Source organism: Conger conger, chromosome 18 (assembly GCF_963514075.1).
Source record: "Conger conger chromosome 18, fConCon1.1, whole genome shotgun sequence".
Classification (NCBI taxonomy): Eukaryota; Metazoa; Chordata; class Actinopteri; order Anguilliformes; family Congridae; genus Conger; species Conger conger.
The window spans coordinates 19,757,846-19,783,587 of record NC_083777.1 but is presented as its reverse complement, the minus strand read 5'-3'; the positions used below and the strand labels follow the sequence as shown (position 1 = coordinate 19,783,587).

Below are 25,742 nucleotides of genomic sequence, written 5' to 3'. Positions count from 1 at the left end.
CTTACATCAGATTATGGTACAGTAGTATATATTCATAATGTTTGTTTAAGCTTAATGGTAACTACTCTTTGAAAGATAATGGTTCTTTCAATGCATTGTGTAGATTACCTCGTCTAATCCGTATACAAGTAAATTGTGTCCACATCCACATTTTTGCTGCATGTGCGTCAACTCTCCCTACTCTCCCTATTGGTCAAAATTTAAGTGACCTTGCCAGATTAGATATTGTGCCCATTGTACAAGTAGCGATTTACAATGGGGTTAAGATCAGTTCTGAGGGCGATCAATGGATGTGTTTTTGGTGTTTGTGCTATTAAATAATATGAAACTGAGCATCACGTTGGCATGGAAAACACGTACACCGTACCTCATTAAGCAGGTACACTCACTGAGCACTTCATTAGGAACATTTTTACTTTATTACACCTACTTATTCATGTGATTATCTAATCAGCCAATTGTGTGGCAGCAGTGCAATGCATACAATCATGTAGATACGGGTCAGGAGCTTCAGTTAATGTTCGCTTCAACCATCAGAATGGGGGAAAAAATGTGACCGTGGAATGATAGTTGGTGACAGGTTGGTTTAAGTATCTCAGAAACTGCTGATCTCCTGGGATTTTCATGCACACTAGTCTCTAGAGTTTGCAAAGAATGGCACACAAAACAAAAAAATACAGTGAGCAGCAGTTCTGCAGACAAAAACGCCTTGTTAATGACAGATGTCGGAGGAGAATGGCTGGTCAAAGCTGAAGGTGATAGTAATACAAATAACCACACATTACACAACAGTGGTATGCAGTTGAGGATCTCTGGACACACAATGCATCATAACTCTAAGTGGATAGGCTACAGCAGAAGTCTAATAAATACCTAATAAAATGCTCACATGTTTCTGTGTGGTAATATCTAGCTTCTATTGAAGAGATGAGTCTTTTCCACAAACTGAGTGCCAATTTAATTCCTCTGGATTAATGACTTCAATTCAAAGATGTTTCCATTCAATTTTACTTTCATAATTTCATGGTAATTATTTTCAATTTCATGTAAACTAATTAACTTCTACCTATTCCAATCTAGCTATACTGCTTCCAAATATTTTCCTTAAGATATGAATGTGCTGAAATGATTATTGTGAATGATGTCTATGTAAATACACCAGGGCTTCTCAAACTCAGTCCTGCGGACACATGCTGCTTTTCATTCCAGCCATAATTGCAACCTCTTAATTGTAATGAAACGTCATTAGACTTCAATTAGACGTGTCTAATTTCTGTCAAAGGATCATTTACCTCCTTAAGGTCAAGTTGTCCCCTGAGATGTGAGGTCCATCCTTCCATTATCTAACAGGCTTATTCCTGGACAGGCTACACACTGCACCACCACTGCCACCCTCTGTGAGGTCCCAATTACTGAAAGTGTGACTACCTTTGAGAATCCTGCCTTGTACTGTTCAATGTAGCTCTCTGTCCTTGGAAAAGAATCAGTATATTTCTCATTCAGACATCGTATAAAGATTTGCCTATAATTAGGCCAGTTACATATTCATAGGAGGAAGTCTATAGAAAACTATTTCCTGTTTTAAAGGAAATTGACTACTGACTGACACTGAGGATGATGTTAGTGAGAGCCCAGCTGGTGAGCACTAACATTATGCAGATGAATGAGTATTCTGCTATGAATGGGAATGCCGTTGTGTTTCTGACTTTGCTCCCAAAGTAAGTGAGTCATATTTTTTGGAATGGCTGCTGAGTAATGACAAGGTGGTCAAGAAAATATTCAGATGGAAATAAGTACATTTTGTGAAAAAAATATTTTGTATCACACTAGCGTGGTCTACAATGTGCTGTATTTGGCATATTTAGGTAGTAGATATGACATTTGCTTGGGAAGTTATCTTGCCAAACAAAGTTATGTTCAATGTAATAACAATTTGTTCAGGAGGTCACTTTTTCTCTTGCTAGCTTAGCTATAGAATATATAGCTCTGAATATCATTGTTTTGCTTAATGCCGGCATTTTGCTTGTTCCAGTAAATATTAATGTATGTTACATATAAAGATTGTTCGGTGTCAACGCATGTCCTTTAAGGTCCCTGGCAGACTTAAACTTGTGAACATGGCTCTCTATTTCCTTCCATTTGGACGACAACTACTTCCATTGAATGAAACGATCGTCAGCTGAGCCAGTTCTGATTAGTGGCGTGATGTCACAGAGTCAAAGACACTGCCTTCCCTGGGTGGGGGGGGGGGCAGGGGGTCAGCTCCTAAAACATGGTCAGACCTTCAAGTCTCTTGTGACTCAGCTGAGCTAAGCCTCCCTCCTGTGTGCTGTGCCACATATTGGGTAAGGTGGCCCAGCTCTGGGGCTAAGCCTCCCTCTGTGTGCTGTGCCCCATGTTGGGTGAAGTGGCCCAGCTCTGGGGCTAAGCCTCCCTCCTGCGCTGCCTCCTGTTGAGGGCTCTGTTTCCACACAGCTGCCGAGAGCTCATCTGAACTTGAGAAGGCATAAGATGGACGCAGGTGCTGTTGCAGTTGGTGAGTTTCTGGGGGAGGAGCAGGGGGTTTTTGTGTTGGGGATCCCAGCTCCAGTTAAATATGCTTAGCTACAGTGTGTGCATATGTCTGTCTGTCTGTCTGGTGTATGCATGTGTGTGTGTGTGTGTGTGTTTCCATGAGTTTGCCTGAGGTCCTTCAGCATGGTAACTGTTCCGGGACTCTAAAACAACAGGATTACCACGCCCAGCTGATCTTACATTAAGCTCTTTCCTCTGTCAACAATGCAGTGCTCTTCCCAAGCTCCTGTCAGAACCCAGTCCTCCAAGGCCTGACAGCTGGCCGGGGTTTCTTTGAAGATGATTAACAGAGATCCTGTTTCCCTCTGTAAATAACATAATGGAGGCTTTCTGCTCCACAGAGAAGTTACCGTAACTGCCAATAATGCTGGCTCTTCCCGTGTGTTTGTGTGCTTTTTATTACAGTGTGTTCTTCAGTAGGCTGTTAGGTTCTTTAATATAATATATTATTTTAACATAATTCCGGCTTGGCTCCTTTGATTTTGGTTTGTTTAGAACCTGTCTGCTTTCCACAAATGGTTTAGTTTTAGTGACCAGGTGTCTGCTTCTTCAGCAATTTAGTTATCACCTCACAGATTCGGTCTATTACTTGAATCTGTTAATTGTTTGCCATATAATGGATCACCAAAATTAAAGCATGGCTAATCTTACTGATGAAAAATCCTGATTGTGGGATATCATTCTTCATGGCATTCACAGCTATTTGGAACTAGGTCATAATGGGGTAAATAGGCTTTCAATAACCATTGAAATCATCAATTTAAAAACAATTAATGGCTCATTACATTTCAGATTTTACATTTCACAGGATGTGAGGGTGGCCGGTTAGTTTGCACTCCTCTGAACTTGATGGGGAGTTTCAGTGATGGGAGGGGTCTTGTCAGGATCTGCCATTCAAAATTTGGACTTAAATATATTCGAAGGATTTCAATAACAATAAAGCAGAACAGAAATACCTTTATGCTGATCAGTTTAATGCCATAAAGGATTTTGAGAATAATTAAGTAAAACTGTGCAAAAGGAAGTAGAGGAAATTGAATTCTTGACATTTCAATAAACGTATTAATATTCTAAAAGAACAATAATCATGCAGTTGCATTCTTTGTGTGATATTTCAAATTACTGCAAGAAAAATTGTCAAGATACAGCCGAGGATAATGACGTTTGACACAATGTGATTTGACTGACGGAAGTCAACTCAGCCTCTTATACTGACGAAGTCCAGCAGGTGGAGATAGAGCATTCTTTCTATGAGTTACGGGTTATGTCAAAAAGGGTTTAGGCCTAGTTTGACATCTGAACTTAAATGTAAAGTTTTGGCGGATGTGTGGCATGACCGATATATGCAGTCACCCTAAATCTACATAAACTGCCAGTGTGAGTTTATTCCTGAACGTTCAAGAATAGAGCATAGACCCCTGTAATTTATTAATCTGGTGGAATTGACATATTTTTCGTATATTTTCAATGTCCAACACAACCACGTGAGTCCAAGATGAAGATGGTTAATATTGGATTTAACATTAAACCCTTTAAACTTCACATTGACATTAACTGTCATTCTGCAGCGAAAGCCTAGCCTATAGCCACTGTAGTCTCCTTAAGATCTTGCCTATCCTCTAAAAAATCTGTCTCTACGGCCTTTCCCCTGTATTTCAAACTTCCCTTTTCCACAAACTATATATATGGAATGTAAAATAGTAGTATACAGGGTAAATGACCTCAATGTTTAAAAATGATTTAATAAAAAAATGCCTCAATTCGTAGTGGATGTATAAATTCATAATAAGTGTGCAAATGCATATGCTTATGTAACGTAGTTTGATGATCCTTTATGTGATGGATATTTCTGGTGCTAACAGGTTTAATGTAATGTTTTGCCTTCTGTTTGTTGTCTAATTTCTGTTTTAGTTCTTACATTGGTCAATGAAGATCATTGGAGCAATACAGATCTTTAGACCAGATCAGTCCATGCTTAATTAATTAATTCGACTGGGACGCTACATACAGTATATTGTCTGCATAATCATGTCAATATATCGCAACGACGTCTCTTTACTTTTTAATGAACAGGTTACCTGATCTTTTACGTGGCATATTTAAACAACCTGCTGCATAAACACTGTATAATGGCATTGAATGCCCCTGTGACTGCACGTATTATCTTATGATGGACGTTATTTGATTTTATAATTATATATTAATAAAATGTCTAGACACACATACATTTGTTTTACAATGATAAAGTCTATTTCGGCTAGCTCGTAAGCGTAGCCTATTGCTCAGGCCACCGTTATACGTGATTAACTACATGTATTTTCAGGATATTTAAAATCCATTGTAGACTACCTCATTATTAAAGCACTGGTTCGATATGAAAAGAAAGAGAAAGTCCGCAGCTTTTAAATTACTCCTGGAGGACAACAGGTTACGCTTCATCTCTGCGCGTGGATGGTTGTAAATATGTTTTAAGCCAGGCAGATGAATAAACAAACAGAAGCGCGTATTAGGATACTGGAGACGGAAGCGCCATTATGCTTTTAAATAAATGGCAACGGCTAGACTGGTGGATAAATAAACGTATATTGAACAACGCTAATTCAATATATTAAAAAGGAATATAAGATGGAAACCGGTGGCCGAAAGTGGGGCGCATAGACACATCATTACACTTAGATGACAGATCTCTCAAAGACCCGCTGCAAGCTAGGTTGGTAAATATAGAACCGAGAATATACTTGACAAAAAACTGGCGTCGTATTCTGCGTCATTTCAGCAATACAATTATGCAAGAAAACGCTACGCAGGCACATCGGGTCTAGCTGGAATAAACGTCCATGTCGTAGGCTATCAGTGCTGTCTGCCTATCTTTATCATTGTGTAGCCTAGCTCCGCCTTCCTACCTGTAAATCTCCCTTGCCATCTTTCCAGCAGATCTGACAGCCGCTATCAGCTGGCCGCTGTGTGGAGGCAGAAGCAGAGTGAATGGGGACGTCGACATTGGCCAAATAGCTGACGCTGGTCGCGGAAAAACCTCGCAACCACAATTATAATTAAGATTTCTTCAGAGAATGGCGGTCGATTGATAACGCAAGATTTTTCTTCCATCCGAAAGCCCCTCAGATTATTGACAAAGTGGCATTTGTGATACGGGGAAATCGATGAACCACCGTGGTGGAGCGACTGGGTCTCTAACTCGAAGAAAGCTGGGTCACATTCACACTGATTGACTTCTATTTTATGTTCGTGTTAAATATCTAGCTATAAGCTTGAACAACCAAAGCGAAGACGATCGTTGTGAACTGAATATAGCCTATCTGCAAGATGGAATTGTCCAGGAAGGTTTGGGGAAATCCCTCAAAATGAGAACGCACCGCCGTCATTAACGTGGATTTAAATGTGTTTTGCAGAGGGACACAGACTCGCTGTTTGAGCTTCGAAGCCCAGCTCGCCTGTGAGGCTCATGATTGGAAATCGCCCCGCTTTGAAGGAAACTGGGGTAAAATAATATAATTGGGAGGAGAGGGATATTTGAAGCAATATGGCTGATGAGTGGGGCCGGGAACGCAGGCTGGAGCTCTCCAAAGCTTTTGGATGCTAGCTGTGGCAGATGGCAACGTTTCGTATGGCATCCGCAGCATTATAATGAGTGCTAATATCAATAGGCCTAATATAAATCCGGACTCTGTATACATTTCCAAGATGGATGTGATCATCCCGTTTTCACCAGACGTGCCATGTGATAGCAATGGCCAGCGCATGTGGTGGGCATTTCTTGCCTCATCCATGGTAACATTCTTTGGGGGTCTGTTCATCATTTTGCTCTGGAGGACCCTCAAATACCTGTGGACGGTGTGCTGCCACTGCAACGTCAAAACCAAGGTAATCCATCCTGCTCTTATAGGCTACCCGTGTTCTGTCGTGGCAATTATGGCGGAATTGTGCGGGACATATTTTTTAAAATTATTTCTAAACCCCTGGCGAAATGTAAATCCTTAAACAGTATTTTATGGAGAGAGGGAATCCATTTGTTGACATTTGCTTTAATGACCCCGCAGCTGAGTAATTATGTTGCAGTAGAGAAACACATGTTCTCAAAACACAGCATAAAAACACTCCGATTGGTTCAGATATAATGGCGGTTGCGCGTTATATGAATTACTTTCAGTCGAAAGTGCCTTACAATAAAATCTGTACAGATAGAAAATCCATAAAATGTATGTTTGCCCGGAGAACACAGTCTCACTCGTTCAAACAGCAAGCTCCGTACTTGGAAAAGAATAAAACAAGCAAAAAAAAAAATTGTTTTTCTACTGTTTTATATTGTACACCTACATCGAAGTTCTTTTTATCGATTCCATAACTAATGTATGCGTGCACACGGCTATCCTAATGGGAGGTGATTATTTGATTGAAGCCGACAATCTAGTATCCCCATGTCATATGCTGATTGCATTTCCCCGTTTATGTGTCAGAAGCCAGTGCCCTCTGCTCTTGTAGCATTCTCTGGAATCTTTATGGTCCTCTTAAAAATGATCTTTTAACAGTTATCCATTTTAACCGTTTTAAACCGACGCATAATTAGGAATAAAAAGCAGATTGTGTTGCATGTCTTAACTGTATTAAACTTGATCATATTTAATAACATATTCTGCCGCATCTTATGTGTGGAAGTGCCATGGAGCATGGATAAGACTAGAAGAAAACTATGAAAGTGATGATCGCGTTTTATTGACTTAATTTAGCCGGACTTTGGTTCAGTGCTTACAGCTCATCCCACGTTACTGCAGCCATGCAGATTCTGTTTCGTGCCACGCAGTTATGTTCATATGAAAGGATTTGGGGACCTCCCCTCCGTATTGGGAAAATCTAATAGGAAACTTCAGTTCTGCTCAGAAATTGTGTGCATCGAAACTAAAAATCTCCCTCTGCCCACAAGCTCCTGGGCCATTGATTTTGAATGTGAAAGATTTTATGTTTTGAATCATGTTTAGCTGTTGCTCATTGAGACACTGGGACCTGAAAACGGTTGAATTAATGTTCTTGTCTATTGTGTTTTGGGACTAGCTGCTGTCTAAATCTGCCTCGGTGGAGCTGTACCCCTGCAAGATATTTGAGCAATTTCTCTTTCTACCTTTCACTGGCATTAAATCAATTAAAGTGTCTCCACAGTACTCTTGGGGTGGGTTCTGTAAAAGTTTAGTGGCATTGGACAATCAATGAAAAATGTGTTAGTATTATAATTTCACGCCTACTGTGGATATACTCCTACATCCTACACTCCTATATCCCAGTCCTACATGGTAATTATTTGCATGACATCAGATCCAGGGCATGGACTGGCCAATCAGGCTCATGGAGGGCTACCTGCTTCCCAGAAGGCATCTGAGCTCCCTCTAATTGAGCCACAGACTCAGCCCAATTAAGCCAGTAATTAACTTCATGAATCATTTAAGTCATCTGATGGAAAGGAAAACTGCCCCTGCCCGAAGCTCTGATTTACAACGTAGAGAAGGTACCGGAGCTCTCCTTCTGATTTTCATTCAACCCGCCTTGCTTGCCTGACTTGATACAGTTCCAGGTCCTGGCATCAATTTCACGCTTGCAAAATATTTTGACTGAAATGAACTTACTGTGAATGTCAGCCGGTTGCCACAGTGACAATGATGGCAAGAAAAAATATCTCCCTGTTCTGCTACCTCCATCAGGGTGAAAAACAAGTGCACGGTGTAGTCAAGTGTGGTATAATGGTATACAATTCATGCCACAGCACTCCTACATCTTACAGTGAATGCATACAAAAGGAAAAAAACATAGCTATGAATATGGTTCCATTGTGGCATTTCTTTTAATTTTGGAATGGCTTGGTGGTGGAAAGGCATGCCTGTGGATTGCTTTGCTAGACATCAGGCAAATCCCGTTGTTATTGGTCGGTACTGGAGACGTGCAGGGTAGTTGTGTGTGTGCATATCTGTAGGCGACCATAGTTATGCGGAGCTGGTTTAGATTTGTTTAATCCTGCGCTGCTTTTCACATCCACTGTCTGGCTATTTTTTGCCTTTCTGTTTAGCGCTAGCCAGTTCCGCCCGGTTATTTATTTAAAGGGGTTTGTTCATCAGGCTTTTGAGGCCTCCTTTCTTCATTACCTTTTAATTACCCACGTGAACGAGGCGTACACTAAAGCTGCCCGTGCCACCGGAACCCGACTCCTCCGTGCCAACCGGGGGCCGAGAGAGAGGCCACGCCCGCAGCCCAAGCGTGAGGTCTGTCTGCGCTTGCGGTCGTTTTTATTTACCCAGAACTTGCTATTTTGGGGGTTCTGGTCTGGTGTTTCTCATCTGCTACTCTGTACTCTGTGACAGTCTCCCGGGATGGGCTCAGGAGGTAAGAGCAGTCGTCTGGCAGTCGGAGGGTTGCCGGTTCGATCCTGCCCTGGGTGTTTTCGAAGTGCCCCTGAGCAAGAAGCCTAACCCCAAATTGCTCCTGACGAATGTGCGTGTGTGTGTGTGTGTGTGTGTGTGTGTGTGTGTGAATGGGTGAATGAGAAGCATCAATTGTACAGTGCTTTGGATAAAGGTGCTATATAAATGTAGACATTTACCATTTAAAAATCCCAATACAAATAAAATTGAATTGAATTAAATGAACCCACGCCCCCTATTACCTGTACGCTAGACCTCACAGACTTGTCTGAGTGCACCACTGCCAAGGTTGGGCTGGCCCAGCGGACCGCGTGAAGGAACCTCTTTTCTGAGACGGTGCACCTGGGCCCGTAAGGGAGAGGGAGAAGTGAAATCTGGGTTGTGACGCTGAGGCCCGGCCCGTTTGAGGGCCTGAAACCCAACCTCCGGGCAGCTGGGCGATGAGGTGAGCCCCACAGGCATGGTGTGAGTAACAGGACCCTGACCGCAAAGCCCCGCAGCTGGGCCCAGAGCGGGTGCTTTGTGTTTCCGTGCCCCCACTTCTCTCTCTCTGTCTCTCACACTCGCTGTCACAAGGCTTCATGTACGTCAGAAAGGCCCTGTTGAAGTCTCAGGGACGATTGGCAAAAATACAGATACGTGCTCGCAAGACGTATTCCGCGAATGCATCTATACGCTATTGTTTTCCGTTGCTGGGATACGTAAACGTACGCAGCTGGTTCGATCGTAGAGGAGAATGAAACAGGACCTATTTCCCTTATTACCATTACATGCATAGTGGCAGTGAGTGCACTATAGTTTGAGTGTTTATTAGTTACGGTCTGTGCTGTCTTTTTCATTGTGGAGAGGGGTGTAGACTTTGGGTTTTTGCTGACTTGTGCTTTCCCTGTCCTTCCCCCTCTGAAGTGTTTGTTTTCTTTAATGACATTTTGATGGGCTGGAAACGTTCCCGTAGTTTCAGCCCTTCGACGAGGTGCACATCACAGATTACACCAATGCTAGCTTTAATCTCTGTTGGCTTTGTGTCAGCCTTCTACTTTGCTCATTCTGGACCTTTTATTCAAAGACTCATTCCCAACACTAGACTATTTTAGACCTTACTGGCCACACAGTACTAATGGAGTGCCAGTGACTATTTAACACTCTATAGGCCACACAGTACTACAGGTGTTCTGTTACCAGTTGAATGAGAGGCACTCTGGGATAAAAGCAGTAGTGTTGTGCTGCTGTGCACTCCTGGTCATAGTTGACTATTGACATAGTAGAGCCTCCAGCCTTTTTTAGGGCTCAGACTGTGTTTCTGAGGAGTGCAATTTTTGGCCGAGCCACTTGGGTTCTGGGCCTTTTTGACAATTTCTGTTGAAGAGCCAACAGCTGGGAAGGGATGACTATGACCGCGGGGCAGAATGAGAACAGAAACACACACAGTTGGGCACAGAGGAGCAGAATGAAAACAGAAACGCACGCAGATGGCTATAGAGCAGCAGATTGAGAACAGAAACACACACAGAAGAGCAGAATGAGAACTGAAACGCCCACAGATGGACACAGAGGAGCAGAATGAGAACAGAAACACACACAGCTGGACATAGAGGAGCACAATGAGAACAGAAACGCACAGAGATGGACACAGATGCAGATCAATACAACTATGAAAGCTTCTCTGTGAAATGACTTCAGATGGAAATTCTAAGTTCAAGGGTAGAACATACATGCAGGCTAAAGTTCTAAATGCAGGATGAAATAATTTTCTCCTTTCATTGAAGACTTGTATTGAGAGGAATGCAATTGAAACGCAACTGATGAGACATTCCGTGGGCGCTGAGCTATAATCATTTCAACAAACTTGTCAAAACTCACAATGCCATGTTTACCAAATACTGCTTACCGTCGGATTTTTTCAAGGAATCATTATTTCCCGTTTGTCTGGGGGAAAAAAAAAATACGGCAACAAGGAACAATGAAAATATGAACCTGGAGACTTCCCGCAAATAGACTTTGCCGTGTTTGTGGTGGGTGTTTAAACAGCCGTTGGCGGGTGATGGATGGGGCCGGGGCTTAATCAGTGCGGGGGGCCCCAGTGAAGTCCAGACAGCCGATGAGTTGTTCTTTAATGCAGGGAGAATGGCACAAATGCCCCCCGGGGGGGTTTGTTGTGCTCCTGTGTTTCCCCTCGTGCTTGGCAACGGGCCTGAAGGGTCTTCGGGCCGAGCCCACCCCCCGGTCAGCTGTCACCCCTGCTCAGGCAAACCCCCGAGCCGCGGAGCGTGATGAGTGTGGCGTTCATATGCGGCTGGTCACATTTCCAAATGGTTTTATAATATATATATCAAATATATATTTATTATTTTCTTTATTTCTGCAATGGTAAAAACACTACTGCATTCTACTGTTAAATATATGTTAGAATCAATAAAACCTTGTGACCTTATGAAATGACTGAACCGATGCACATAAGTTTATAGCCTCTTGTCGTGTCCAATGCATGCTGGGATAGGCTTTAGCAGCACACACACACCCCCCCCCCTACGACCCTGAACAGGAATCTAGTAGCATGTTAGATACAGGATGGATGGAATGACATATGTTTTTATTTCACAATTACTCTTTTGGGAAATAATATTTTTCTTCCTGTTTTGCATGTTTTGGGCAGCCTTCTGTGTAACTCTGCAAAGTACTGAGACTGGATGCCACAAGTGCATTCTACTTTAATTATTAATTATTCAGTGCCCACATTTTTAATGCTGTTATCCTTGTTTATGTGAACAATATAAAGACTATTTCATTCGTACCGCAGTATCTATCGTGGGGATGGTAGGAAATAATAAACAGCACAAAAGACTGCAATGCTGCTTTGTTCATCTCGTACTGTTGAGTAGACTACAGATTTGTTTGAGGAGGAGCCCTGTTTGGTGCGTGAAGTGCAGACACAATGGATCAGTGACATGTTTCTTAATTTTACCGTCCATTCGTATTCAAGACATCGTTTTGTTTATTTGTACGCACAATGGCCTAGATTCAATATTTATCCTGAACTTTAGCTCAGTATTACACAGAAACAGAAACAAAGAGGTTGGCAAATTCAGCAGTTGCCAAAATAAATTTGCCAAAGAAGTTTGTGAAATAAAAAAGAAATAAAGAAACCCTGCATTTAATTCTTAATCGGATAAGGACAAATGTTCGTTGAACCCCTGCCAAAATCTGTTGGTTCTTAGAAAAATCCTGCAGTGCATAACATTTTTTAAAAAGCTGTAATTTCATATTGAAAAAAGAAAGTGTTTTGACTTATGTCTGTGTTTAAAGTTGCTGAAATGAATGTCAGGGTGTTGTATCTTGGCACTAAAGGTGCAATGAGACAGTAGGAGGAACACTAGACTCTGTGTGGTGTTGTAGCACATGCACTGTCACCTGCTGTGGTCTGGAACTGTATGGTATTGATGCTGCCTGGAAGCCCAGGCTCAACACAATGCACGGGCCATCTGCGTCCTGGCTTCCCGTTCGTGCCCTGTTCACCTGCTCTTTCAGGTGCGCTGGGGTGCGCTGGGGTCCGCTCCGGCGAACCTGGCCCTGCGCTGCGCCCTTACGCTTCAGCCCTTTGTTTGCGCGCGGGTTCATTTCCTTTTAAGGGGACGGCGGTGTCCGGCAGCGCGGCCAATGGGCACGCGCCGGCCGTGTGTGACAGGAAATGAAAACGGAGAGTCTGACGACGCCGTTGCCGTGTCAACCCTTCGCTTGTCACGGCTCGATAAAATGTGCCACAACATCCCTGCGGAACCGTCTGTGTCAGAGTTCAGCTGGGGAAAGTGTATCCGCCGGAGGGGTGAGGGGGGGCCCAGAGTGGCCCGTCTCACAGCAAGGCCATAGCTCGCCCTGTGTGAGAACTGGGGCCCAACACCACTGCCTGTGTGCGGGGGACTGGGGCCCAGCACAGCACCACTGTCTGTGTGCGGTGACTCTCCCACACAGACAAAGGTGCTGGGCCTTGGTTCTCCCCCACACAGACAGTTTACATAATCTGTCATTTATTAATTCCATTATATAAACAGCAGCTGATAAACGTTCTTGCCATGTAGCATTTTATTGTGGTGTAATTAAAGACTGAATTGGTAATGGTGCATATGGCTAATTAGCTGATTGAGCCAGGGTAACTGGAATCCTGCATACCCTCCGGCCCTAGGACTGGAGTTGCCCATCCCTGCCATAGACAGTGACTGGGGTCTGGGACGAGGCTTCAGTGTAGCTGAAAACGTCCTTAACTGTTAGGTTCTTTAAAGTCTGGGTCATAGGGGTGGGGGATGGAGGATGGGGCTAGGATAAATGCAGACGCTCGTCTTTGAAGGGCATCTAGAGCTGTACACTGTAAGATTAAACCACAGTTGTACAGATGTCATGTTATTCTGTGTATTCTGTGCAAGTATGATTGTGTCATAGTTCTAATCTGGCTGTTACCTACATTGGTGCAGGGGCAGAGCTAAGGGGGTGTAACAAGGAGGACTTTACCGCGCACTAGTGGTCCTGGGGACCCTAGACTTGTTGGTATATGTGCAAAGGGGGACCATTCTTATACTTTTTTTTTTCCTGACCCAAATCATTTCTAGATCCATCTCAGATTGGTACTATACAGTCTTGGTACATGTACCTCTCCCCCCATCCAGTCTGTGAGTGTTAGGCAGGTCTGCATTGATCCTAACTGAGGTAGATGTTTCCTGAATGTTCTCTGGCATTTGTAAATCACTGTGGATAGAGAGTCCCTGCTGAATAAATACAGTCTGTAATACACATGTATATTTGCATGTTTTAGGTCGTAAGCTGCAGATGTTAATATAATTTTATTTGCACAGTGCTGCTTTCATATGGCTGTTTAATTGGGGCCCGATGCTCGTGTTAATATTTCTGGACTAAAACGAGTGGGTGTTTTGAAATGAACTGCAGGGGAGTCACTCAGATGGACATAATAAGCACAGTGGCAGGGTGGAAAGCTGGCTTGTGTTTACCAGGTAGTGTCCCCTGACTCCTGCTTATGTATTGGGACTAAGAAGTTATTCTTGGGATGGAAAGAAATTAATGAATAAAATGTATCTGACTGGTGACTATAGAATGTGGTTCAGCTTCTACCTTGTAAAAACATTTTTCGAAGGTGGAATTAGATTGATTTTGTTGGTCAGAAGCTCTAGACCTAGCAGTTATCATGACATTGACTTTCATGTACTAATGCATCGTCTACCATCATGCATACATGCGGATGTCTGCTCTGGTCTTATTGGCCTGACTGGCACGCACAGTTCTGCTGGAGCCTGATCTTCAGGGCAGGCCCCTCCAGGCCTCACGCCCCATTCCAGTGGAAGGCACGACTGTCTGCTGATCCACCCATGTCAGTTCCATTCGGCAGAACTGGCTGAGCCTTTCATGCTGGGAAAGTCTCCCTGCGGACGTGCCTCTGAGTGTTGCCAGGCTGGGGGGGGAGGGGTTCCTGAGCCGAGCTGAGCTGGGTGAACATCATCACCCAGAGGACCGCAGACTCACCCAGAGGACCACAGAGCCTCACCCAGAGGACCATAGACCCTCACCCAGAGGACCATGAGCCTCACCCAGAGGACCATAGACCCTCACCCAGAGGACCATAGACCCTCACCCAGAGGACCATGAGCCTCACCCAGAGGACCATAGACCCTCACCCAGAGGACCATAGACCCTCACCCAGAGGACCATGAGCCTCACCCAGAGGACCACCTCACCCAGAGGACCGCAGGACCGTGAGGCGTCACTCAGAGGCTGAAAGTGCAGATGCTCTCGGCCACAGAGCCGGTGAAATCGAAGGGGAAGATGGCGGCCGGCTGCATGATGGTGTTGGCGTGACCTTCAGCGTCCCCAGGCGACGGCGGTGCTGGCTCGGTGAAGCGACGTGGCCTCTCTGTCACATCCACTGCCCTGATGACCGTCATGGTCTGTAACGCCCCACTTAGCCTGTCCCGCTCGCCGTTAAGTACGCTCCCGCTGAGCGAACCAGTCGCTAAAATAAGAACAAAGATTCATCTTCATCTTCTACCTCCACAGATTCCATAAAAACTCACCGGATATGATGAGCGTGAAATAACCTTTATGAAATAACCTCTTAGACCCTTTAGTTAATCACAAAACCAGTACTCAAAGAATTGTCAAGACCACAAGTCATGGATGGGTGGTATTATGGTAATTACACTTGTGTTTTTCTGTGGGCTGAGCATGCTGTCAGGGTAGTTCAGTCATGTGTGTTCTCAGGCTGTTGAGCTCAAAATCTGCTCAAAACACATTGCTTCACCTCAGATGCAAGACGTTGTATTACAAATAAAGATGGTTGTGCTCCTCAGTGAATTTTCTAAGTATTTTCCACAATTTGTCACATTATGTCACATAATATAATTGCTGAAGAATGTGTGTGTGTGCGTGTGTGTGAGAGATGAGGGTGCTGATCAGGCTCTGTTCCAGAGTATATATGGGTCCTTTTGTCTGGTATCTGTTAAGCTCAGTCTCCACCAAACAGCCGAGTCGAGACGAGACAAGACTAAATCTCGAAACATCCGTGTTTAAATCTCAAAACATCCGTGAGTATGGACTTGGCAGTCCACAGCAAAGCGCAGAGTAAACAAATAAACAACTGTTCACCATTGGTTCTAAAACTCTGGGCTTGAGACTTGACATGCTCAGTCTTCAAAACGGCAGCCGTCGAGAGCCGTTCTAAAACTGGACAGTTCACACCGATAAAAACTTTCTTCTAAAGACGCTCTAAAACGGTCTCGTCTCATTTTGGCTGTTTGGTGGAGACTGGGCTTTTTGGTCGGATGTGGTCTATGCCAGTACATCCTTTAGTTTGATGTGGTCTATGCCAGAACATCCCTTGGTCTGATGTGGTCTATGCCAGTACATCCCTTTGTCTCATGTGGTCTATGCCAGAACATCCCTTGGTCTGATATGGTCTATACCCGTCCATGGCAGCCCCTCGGTGGGTGATAGCCTCGTTATGGAGGGTGGGATCGGTCGCCGCACTGCGGCCGGTCTGCCCGGTGCGGCCGAGGCGTTCTCCTCTGACGCAGCGACTGCGCGGGTCAGCTGGCGGACTGCAGGATGAACAGGAGAGGGCTGGCAGCCAGCCCTCTGGGTGGGGAGCGTACGCTTGTGTGCTTTCTCCCCAACTGATGATGGGACTGCCGCAGTGCCACCAGCCAAGAAAGAGCACTCAGCCATTCAGCCTTCAGAGAGAGTGAAAATTCAGCCCTGAAAACAGTCCACATTCAGCCTTCAGAGAGAGTGAATCAGCCCTGAAAACAGTCCACATGGAGTGCTGCATTAAGGAGAGAGGACCCAGATTAATCCTTTATGGTGTAGGATCACAGATATGTGATGAGAATATTCTTAACTGTCTATTGCTGTCACTACCGGTAGTTGAAAGCAAAGGAGTTAGAATTTTTAAATGAATTCTAAAAAACCTTCTCTTCTAAGGGTTAAAAAAGATTTGCCTATAACTTTTACATATTATAATGAATTATTTTTCAAGTCCTCAAGATCACAGCAAGGTGACTCAAATATGGCGATTGCTGAACTCGCAAGCTTTAGTGATGGGGAAAAAACTAACAGCTGTTAGTCAACATTGAAGTAAATTCACCGTTATTTTTGCATTCAGTAAATAACCCACTTAATATTTTTCCTTTTCTGCATTTCAATATAGACATAAGCCTACAGGAGCCCAAGCACTGTAATGTGGAGGCTGATGAATGAGACTTGGCAACCCGAAGAAATCTCGCACTCAAGCCTTTTTAATTTGTCACGGTGAATCGTGCGTTGGGCAAACGGAGAGGTTGGGCCCTGCCTGTTCCATTGAGGTGCGGTTTACGATTAAGTGCTGATCAGGCGCCGAGAAGCAACCAGAATAACTCGCCAGTGTCATTCGTGTGGGCCGCTTTAGAGCCCTTTTTTCCCTCTCTGTTTTTAATCTGCTGATGTATTCCAGAGGCTGGCCTTAGCTTGCACGGCTCTGCGGGTGAAGCTTATGTAAGGCCTGAGGATGCTCAGTCCTCTTGTGTTTTCCGCCCGGCAACCCCCAGTGCCGGCGTTACTCCGCTGAGCCTGCTGTTTGACCTTTGACATCCGGAACTCCTCCCCCTTAATGTTCACGTTTGGCACTAATCTCATTCTCCCGGGAAGAAAGCTCCGGCCCGCTCTCACTCCTACTGCGCTGCAGTTCGGCCTTTTGTTTACATAATGAATTGGTAGTTGCAACCACTTAATTAAGGTTTGTCGATAATTTCGGTTATAGCTCAAAGCCGCTGTTGGAATTAGAAGAAGGCTGCTTTTGGTGGAAGCCATTGTTCGCTGTGGAAAGACACAGTACATGCGTTCTGCATTGGGCTTGCTGTTTGGCTTATTTTGACACTGTATTTGGATGTGGATCTGAACCAAAGCTTGCCTAATGGAATGCTTCCCTGTTAGGATCGTTCATTCGTGTGCTCCATCTTACAGTGGAGGAAAGTGCAGGGAAAGGGCTTGTTACCGGCTCCAGCGATCGCGCTGCTTGTTTTCAGCACCACGGAGAGCTCAGTGGTAGGTGCACTACGTTCAGCAGCTATCGCTTGTGAACACGGGCCCAGCTAACACACCTCCCCTGATAACACTGATGCACTGGACTCGGCTGACGGAAAATCTGCCTTGTTGTTGAACTTGAGTCTCATGTGCCATTGTTTTTGCTGACATAACACCATGGTCGCTAAAAACAAGCGGAGGAAATGTAAAAATGTCACATTTGCCAAGCTCCGTAATTCAGTTACTTTCAGCTTATTGAAAGACTGAGATGTTTTGAGAGCACTCGGTCAGGAAGTGTTTGAGGTCGGTGTTTAAGTTGCAGTCCCACAGGGCTGAAGGCATTTCCCCTGATGTTGGTATATACGTTGTGATCCCTTGGGGTAGATGGGATATGCATTCTCTACTGTGAAAGAGAAATGTCAGTTTTTAGCATCTTGTGAGCAGTTTTTTGGCTCCCTGATCAGCAGCAATAGCATGAGGGGATGCTCCTCTCTCATTCTGTTCCCTTCCTGCGTGTAGTTTAGCTGCTAGCACTGCTGCTGTATTTCAGATCACATTGACAACCTCTTTCTGGCTTAGGGTTAGAGAGACATGGGCGCTAATACTTAACTTGTGGCTATCGATGGTCGTGTTGCCAGATGCATGTGGCTTTCTCCTAAACATTCCTCAAAATCTCCCACAGTCTTTAGTAAACTGCCATACATTTTCCCCGCTCATGTCAAGTTTTTAAAAACTCCATTGGGGTAAAATGTCTGGCAACCCTACCCAGCTCACTGAAATTAGTCCATCCAGTGTTTGAGCAGTGTTTATTGTGATATCATGGGCTATAATAATCGATGTTGACATGCCTGCGTGTTCCCTCATGTTTATTATAATCAAGGTAGAGCTCAGTTGTTGTGTGGGAACATTTTTCTTTTATTTCTAAATTCATAACAAACACATTTCTTCAAGTATAAGAAAGAAAAAATACTTACAGAAAGTGTAGCATCCAAACGTGGAATATGTAAACACACTATTTCACTTTGGTGAACATTTATGTGTTTATATTAACACATAAATGCCGGTTTTTGTGTAACATGTAACATAACTGCATGGTATTTTGATATGTTAAAGCAAATGCTTTACACAATTGTATTTGTGTGCTAATCAAGCTGAAAACAATTAAGCTAACCTTTAGCTTTATTGCTCACTGGCTTGCTAACGAGTGTACATTATTCATGGGAGTGACAGTTAAGGTCAGAGCTACATTCAAATTTGTCCAGGCTTGCAGTTGCATGAAGTCACGACTATTTGCAAGTGATTTAATTGGCAGTCCTAATTTCATACAGACAGCAGTTCTCCAGAATGAACAGCTCTCTACTGATTTAGATTTGCCCTGTGCGCACATTGTGTTTTTATTAGCAGCATGTAGAATAGGTTTTGTCTTTTTATTGAATGTCATTATCTGCCGTAGCCCTACTCCGTATGCTGTTCTCTGTCTAAGGGATTTCACTGCATAATATTGCTTTGTTCCCCAAATGAAAACAAGAGCAAAAAAATACCCATAATGTAATTTCATTTTAGATTTTCACACCAGGGGTTTGTTATTTCAGTGGCATTGTCATGGTAAGGCATTGTGGCTGTGCATTGTGGCTGTGCATTGTTGCGAGGATCCCTGACTGGCATAAGAGAACACGACAGAAAAGAAAGGAATTTTTTTATCCTTTGCTTTTTTTGTTGATTTGTTGCTGCAGGGAACGGCAACCCAACTGCCAGAGAGTTTTGGCAGGTCTATTGCCGAAGTAATATTGGTTGAATTGGCAGTGTAATTAAAGTGGTTGTAGTAATTTATGCAAGAGGATTTGTCATTATGACCTATATTAAAACATTTTCCTATGTTTTGGTTGTTTTATGTTTGTGTTTATTTTTATATATCTGTATGCATTCCAAGCAGCAGTGTACAGTATGAATTTAGTGGGTTTACGTAGAATATTTCTCTGGTTAGGGTGTTGTCATCTGTGTTGTAAATACCCAGACCCAGTCATCTGACAGGAATGCAGTCTGTTTTAATGCACTGGAAATACAGTTTTGCATGAATGATGAAATCATGATATTCCTCACTGAGTCACAATTCACAGAATGCACAATTTCCCATGTTTTTGTATAATGGAAACTGATTACTGTCAGGTCGCAGCTAGGTCAATGCATTTGTCTCTATTCCTGCCAGAGCCAATTACTTTATTGCGACCCACAGAATAACAGATTGACAGAGCATCTTTGCTGCTGCATATACTGTATATGTGAGCGTAAGCGGCCTTCTCCATCAGCAATAGCTAGATCTGTCATTTTTACTTATTGACCTTACAACCCCAACCTATTAACTTTCAGTCCCAAGCGCAATATGAAGTGACTCCACCCAAATTTCACGGGGTTTTGGCCTTGGTTGAGGAAATTGAGAAAGTTGTGGAAATTTGGTCAGATTTTAATAGGGGCTCAAAACAGTGGGATAGCAGCAATTTTGATTGGTTGAAAAGGTATGAGGTCAAGAGAGCCATATGGCACTCTTGGGACTAAAAGGATTCATTTATTTTATTTTAAGAAAAGAACTAAGCAGTTGCAAAACATTACATTTCATAATATATTCTTACTTGTAATGTGTGTGGTGTAAAGAATTATAATTTTGATAATGGCTAATGAAATTTGATTCTATAATTCTGGATAATTATATAGCTTCCCTCTAGAGCACTGATTCTCTGTGCAGTATCCGGGATACTGAACGACTTTTTTTTTATTTTAGCCTTTTAGACAGGGTATGTTTACGGAGCACGCATGCTCCTTTACAGCAATGCCCCATTATGCCACCACCCCTCTCCTCCCAAATAACCTAACCTGCATGTCTTTGCCTCGCGGGGGCAAACTCCACACAGAAAGGCTGTAGTCGTGATTCGAGCTCTAGTCATGATTTCAATTGGCAGGCTAATGCAAAACTCCTCCTCTTGTCAATCAAGGGTTTGTGCCAGACTGCTGGCACACAGGAAGTGACAGTGTGTGGCTCAGGCTTATGATGTCACAATGCCCCCTCTTCTGTTTCTGATTTGAGTGCACATGTAGCCTAATCGGAAAGACGAGGATTGAGTCACATGTTCGGGTTCAGTTGGGCTGGCCAGCTTTCAGGGCATTCTGAGTGGTTTTGAGATATTGAGCTTCAAAGATACCAAAATGGCCTCCAAGCAGACATAACATTTTTAATTGAGCATTTTGTCATGTTATCATTTGCGCCCTATGAACATATTCATGACACCAACTAATATTTGTCAAAAATGTATGAATAATCATAAGATCTCGTCTGTTCAAAGGATATTGCTGCTCCTGTTGCCAGGTTTAGGGTTTTAAATCTTTGTGAATGGAAGGTGGCAGTGAAAGTCTCTGTGTATGGAGGTTCCCCGGTTCATGTCTCGGTCCAGGAAGGATGTACACATTCCCGGGCCTCAGAAGGCATCCAAAAATAACCTCTCTCCTGCGGCACCTTCAAGCGCACACCTTCAAAACTCCTTCAAGACTTTGACCCAGAACACGCTGGAAACAACACAAGCAGCCGCGTATTTGGTTCCTGCCCCTGGGGGGTTGCCGGTTTCCCGTTTAGGAGCCGCCTGTCGGTGGGCCAGAAATGGAAATCACAGAAACGGACTGAAGGGCATCGGGTCCTCGCTCCGGTGTGGGACGGGGTCAGGGGTCAAAGCTGTTACAGGTCACAGGAGAAACTCAGTGGCAACGTTAGAACAGTGGTATTTTTTACACGTAACCCAAGCCTGGCAGAGGGAAGCCATTAACTCTGCTTTGGAAGGGATTGTAGAAATTGTAACGTGTCCTGCAGTTCTTTAATTACATCTCTGCATCTATTTTATATGTACCCTAATGTAAATGAACGAGTAACAGTGATTAAGTGTCACTTGGGGATTTTGAAGTGTAAGACATGAAGTTTCTGTGAAAGCCCTAATTTGTACATACCTTCATCTTGTGGATGGTTTTTGATGTACTTGGATGTGTGGGAGGTAGGTATTTAAGTGGAATGTTCTTTATAGTCCCTCAAAAGGCACTCATGTCCCCAGTGAGAAATACTCTCTGAAGATGTTTCTGCTGATTGGCAGAACGGCAGCTGTTCAGTCTGCAAAATGTGTTAGAGATGTTGGTGTGGGGTACAGCTAAGAGATTCTGTACAGTACGAAGCACTCTAGGGTATCCCGCAACCTGTAACTGTCATTGTAGAAAAAATTTGGAAATATTTACCCGCTGAACTTGTCCTAGGTCTCCAGAGCGTAGGGCTAATTCAGGGCCGCTGTGGTGAGCAGTGTCTAGGGGCTGCCTGAGGTGACCCATTGGAAACAGGCCGGTCTGCTATTGGTTTCACGTCCGTCCGTACGCACGCAGCAGTGGTAACCCACACTGGTGGGAGCCGGACTGGTCCCCGTATCTGTCGGCTCTGCTGCCTGGCTGTGTAAGGCCGGTGTCAACGCTGTCAAGGCAAGGCCTCCGGGGGTGGTGTTTGGGGGGTAATGCTCCTCCTGTCCCTGGCCACCTGGGTCCCCTTCGGAAATACCAATCCCCCCCCCAAAAAAAAAGTGTTTCTTTTTTCTTTTGAGGTCAGATAACGTTCAATGGATGTTGTGGTAGCTGTGACATTTGGTTTATACTCTGGCTGACTGGAGGGCATCTATACTTTTTGCTAAGGACAAAGACCGCAACACATGTTCTGCATTCAGCAAGATTTCAGTTAAGCGACACCGTCGCTGGACTATAAACTGGCCTTTATGCTATTGACCTCCTGTCCACCGGGGGGCGAGGCTGCGTCCGAGCGGTGCTCCTCCTTCGCCCCGGCCTGGTCTCTGACACGGTAGCTTGACATCATTCTCCCCCTGTGTGCTCCCCCGGTGGCTGTTTTTATTGGAGCCAGGCATTGTGGGACCGGGGTTTATCTGTGAGTCACATTAAAGGAGCCCTGTCCTGCCAATCCGGGCTGTCAGGTGCTGTGAGTGTGACGCCTCGTTTGCTGTGGCAGATGGAGGGCTTTCTCCTGCCACAGAGCCAGCACTACGGCATCAAACGCTTACTACGTCTGTGAGCATTCCTACAGCTCCATGTCTTATATTATTATTATTATTAACCTTTATTTATACAGGGTAAGTTGACTGAGCACGCATGCTCTTTTGCAGCAACGCCCTGCTGATGCCCCCCCCCAAACGTGAATGTCTTTGTTTATATACGCAATGTACGCAATGAGGGACAAGAGCAAAATAAATTGTGACCGTTAAAATAACGACCATCGCTAAAAAAAGATTTGCCGGGTGATTTGACATGTCCCAGCATGCTCGATTGTTTTGGGAAAACTGTGATTAGATATTTGTGCTTGTTGGTAATTTCGCCAGCATGCAGTTTGTGTTGTCATGACGATTACCCCCGGCCATCTCTGATTGTCCCACGCGGAATGAAGCAAGTGCGTCAATTCAAGACGCAATTTTCCAGTCTGAAAATCAGTGCTGGGCTGTATGCTGAAAGGGTAGAGGTAGATATTATTTACATCAACTAGTGGCTCGGGGGCCAAATTTGTCCCAGAATATAATAACTGTGATAAATGTGGCCATTGCTTCTGCACAGTTTCAGAATGCCTCTGCTAGTAATAGAATCATTCGTTATAATCCAAAAATTATTTGTAGGTGGTGTCTAGTTTGTCCACACACATGGACAATAGACCATATGTTATATTATGAATTTTATCATGCACATATTTATCCTATTGTAGACCTCCAGGACAAATCGTATGCTCTCATTCCCAGTTTTTGCTTCTTTTTTATAATGTGTATATATTGTCCCCTCCCCCCAAATGTACAGCATCAGTTTGGGTCTGATACTATAGTAGTCCACCATTTCATGTTCTCAGGCATTGGAAGTTCCCAGCCTTCCCTGGCATCTCTGCATATTAAAGGTTTTAAATAGAAGAATAATGCTATTATTATAATAACTTAGTAAATATGAAGCAATATGGAGACAGGACATATATATTACTGTTATTTTTTTATTTTAATTTTTTTTACAATTGCATCCAAAATCCTCTTCATTGTCCTTCTCTTTTTAAAATGAATTTATTTCTATAAACTGTAAAATGACTAACATTCAACGCTATTACAGTCTACCTTCACCTTTTTACCCAATGCCTGGTCCTGAAGAGCTTCCAGGTCCACAAAGGTAAAGAGGGGCGGGGCATGGCACCTCACCTCGCCAATCAGCTGTCACCTCCGTCACCTATATCAGTGACATGATGACAGAACGGAGAGGAGGGTACTAGTTAAGGATGTGTTCAGAGGTGCCAGATCCAGGTCCAAAAAGTAAAAGTCCTCCCCAGTATTTTGTTCCAGTCACCATGATTTGCCAATTAGTTGAATTATTCAGGAGATAGATCTAATTGGTGAAAACAGCTGGCTGGGTGGAATATGCACATGGCAGGAGTTTTACTTTCTGACCCCTGGACTTTCCACCTCTGAACATATTCTTACTTTAAAACCAAGAGCCGAACTAAATGTGCAATCACCTCCTTTAATTTGCTAATTAAGCGTAAAGTAACCATGAGAACTACTGCAGGTCAATGGTTTTGAAGATCCCCACTGAAAACATTACTTGATGATTATTTCAGTCTACACTTGGCTAGTTGGTGGGATCCTAATTATGTTCAGTCTGCTTTTTTCTGTTTTTGAAATGAAGAATCCAGTCAAGTGCTACCCCTGAAATGGAGTGAACATTTTTCAGATGCAAATTTTTGTGAATGTGTATATGTTTCTTTTTTGATATATTTCCTATGAGGAAATATTTATGCTGTAATGGCATGATACTTCGTCCAGCTTTCTTAGCATAGTTGCACAGTGTATAGTTATTTTTCTCTTTGAGAACCACTTTCGGCTAACCTCTGTATGACCATAGTTATGTTATGTATGCCCTAGGTAGATTCAATTTATTTTCATAAGGAGTAATATTCAGTTGCTATTGCTATTGTAAAGCTTGTACTTCATTTATAACTTCAGCATAATGCAAAACAAATAGTACTGTCTACTTTAGGAGACTATTGCTGGATAATGTTGACCTGGACTGTGAGCTGCTCCCAGTGGGCCTCCTTGCCCAGGTTTCCGTGAATCCAGCCCAGGCTCGGGGTAAATTTGGCAGCAAGTGGAAATTTACCTCAATTTAAAATGGTATTTTCTCTCATGCTTGAATAGTTTCTTGTTTCTGCTGAGGGGAACTTTCCACAGGCGGAGTCGGCCTTAATTAAAGGCACGTTGTTCAGGTAAATAGCTGCTTGTTCCCTGGAGACAATTGGTTGTGGTCACAGATGATACACCCCTAAAAGGCAATTATGTACAGTTTATGACATATTTCAGTATGTGACGTATACTGTATGACGGTGAGCCTTTGAAGAGTAGGCTTTTTGGAGTGTTTTTTCTGTGTTAGTGTTCCTAAACTCTGTTGCTTTCAGTTTCCCAGTAGGGATTGCGACATCAGCATTTGAATGTTCAGTAGTTAAGAATATTGTAATCGTTGCGATCTCACACTTGAAAGGGTGAACTGAGTAAGCATTTGGAAAAGCCTGTGAAGGAATATCATTACTCGTTTACTGTGACTCCCGTTGCAGCTCGAGTTGCATTAACTGTATGCCAGCCCTGAAGGTGATATGTTGTGTCAAATGTGCTATGCCTGTTTGGTGAAACTCTGCCTTCTAGGACAAAATGGCTGCCAATGCGTCACCCAGGTGAATGCTACATTCACCAGTTGAGGTAGAGTTGGAGGGATTGTTAAGTTGAGTATTGCATGTAGATGATCAGAATGAGAGAGCCAGATTGGGAATTTGTGCAGGAAATCTTCTCTTGGGATCTGTAATGACCATTATAGATCACGACATTGGTTCAATGTTTTATCCAAAAGATGGTTTCTGTGTTCTGTGATCAGTGTTCTGGGGCAGGCTGTATATTTCAGGGGAAAACTGACCTACCTAAGTATGTTTTTGACGTGACATGGTCACTGTGAGGGAATACAACTGGATATTCAATGATTATGTGTCTGCTGTCGTAAAGATAATGTCTCATAGATATATGATTTAGAGAATTTGCATTGTTAGAAATAATACATTGTTGCAATACATTGTGTGTGTGTGGTTTGTGTGGTTTATGTGGT

The 25,742-nt window shown here is 43.6% G+C and overlaps 1 protein-coding gene across 17 annotated transcripts in view; it reads left to right on the top strand.

The window, feature by feature from the left end:
• The first annotated feature begins 5,957 nt into the window (after nucleotides 1-5,957).
• Nucleotides 5,958-25,742, top strand: part of kcnma1a (potassium large conductance calcium-activated channel, subfamily M, alpha member 1a) — a 168,428-nt gene continuing 148,643 nt past the window's right edge. For all 17 annotated transcript variants that reach the window (XM_061228784.1, XM_061228791.1, XM_061228792.1 and 14 more), the window contains exon 1: nucleotides 5,958-6,456. In XM_061228784.1, the coding sequence (XP_061084768.1) occupies nucleotides 6,169-6,456 (288 nt within the window). In that variant the 5' untranslated portion in view covers nucleotides 5,958-6,168. The remainder of the gene's footprint in view (nucleotides 6,457-25,742) is intronic.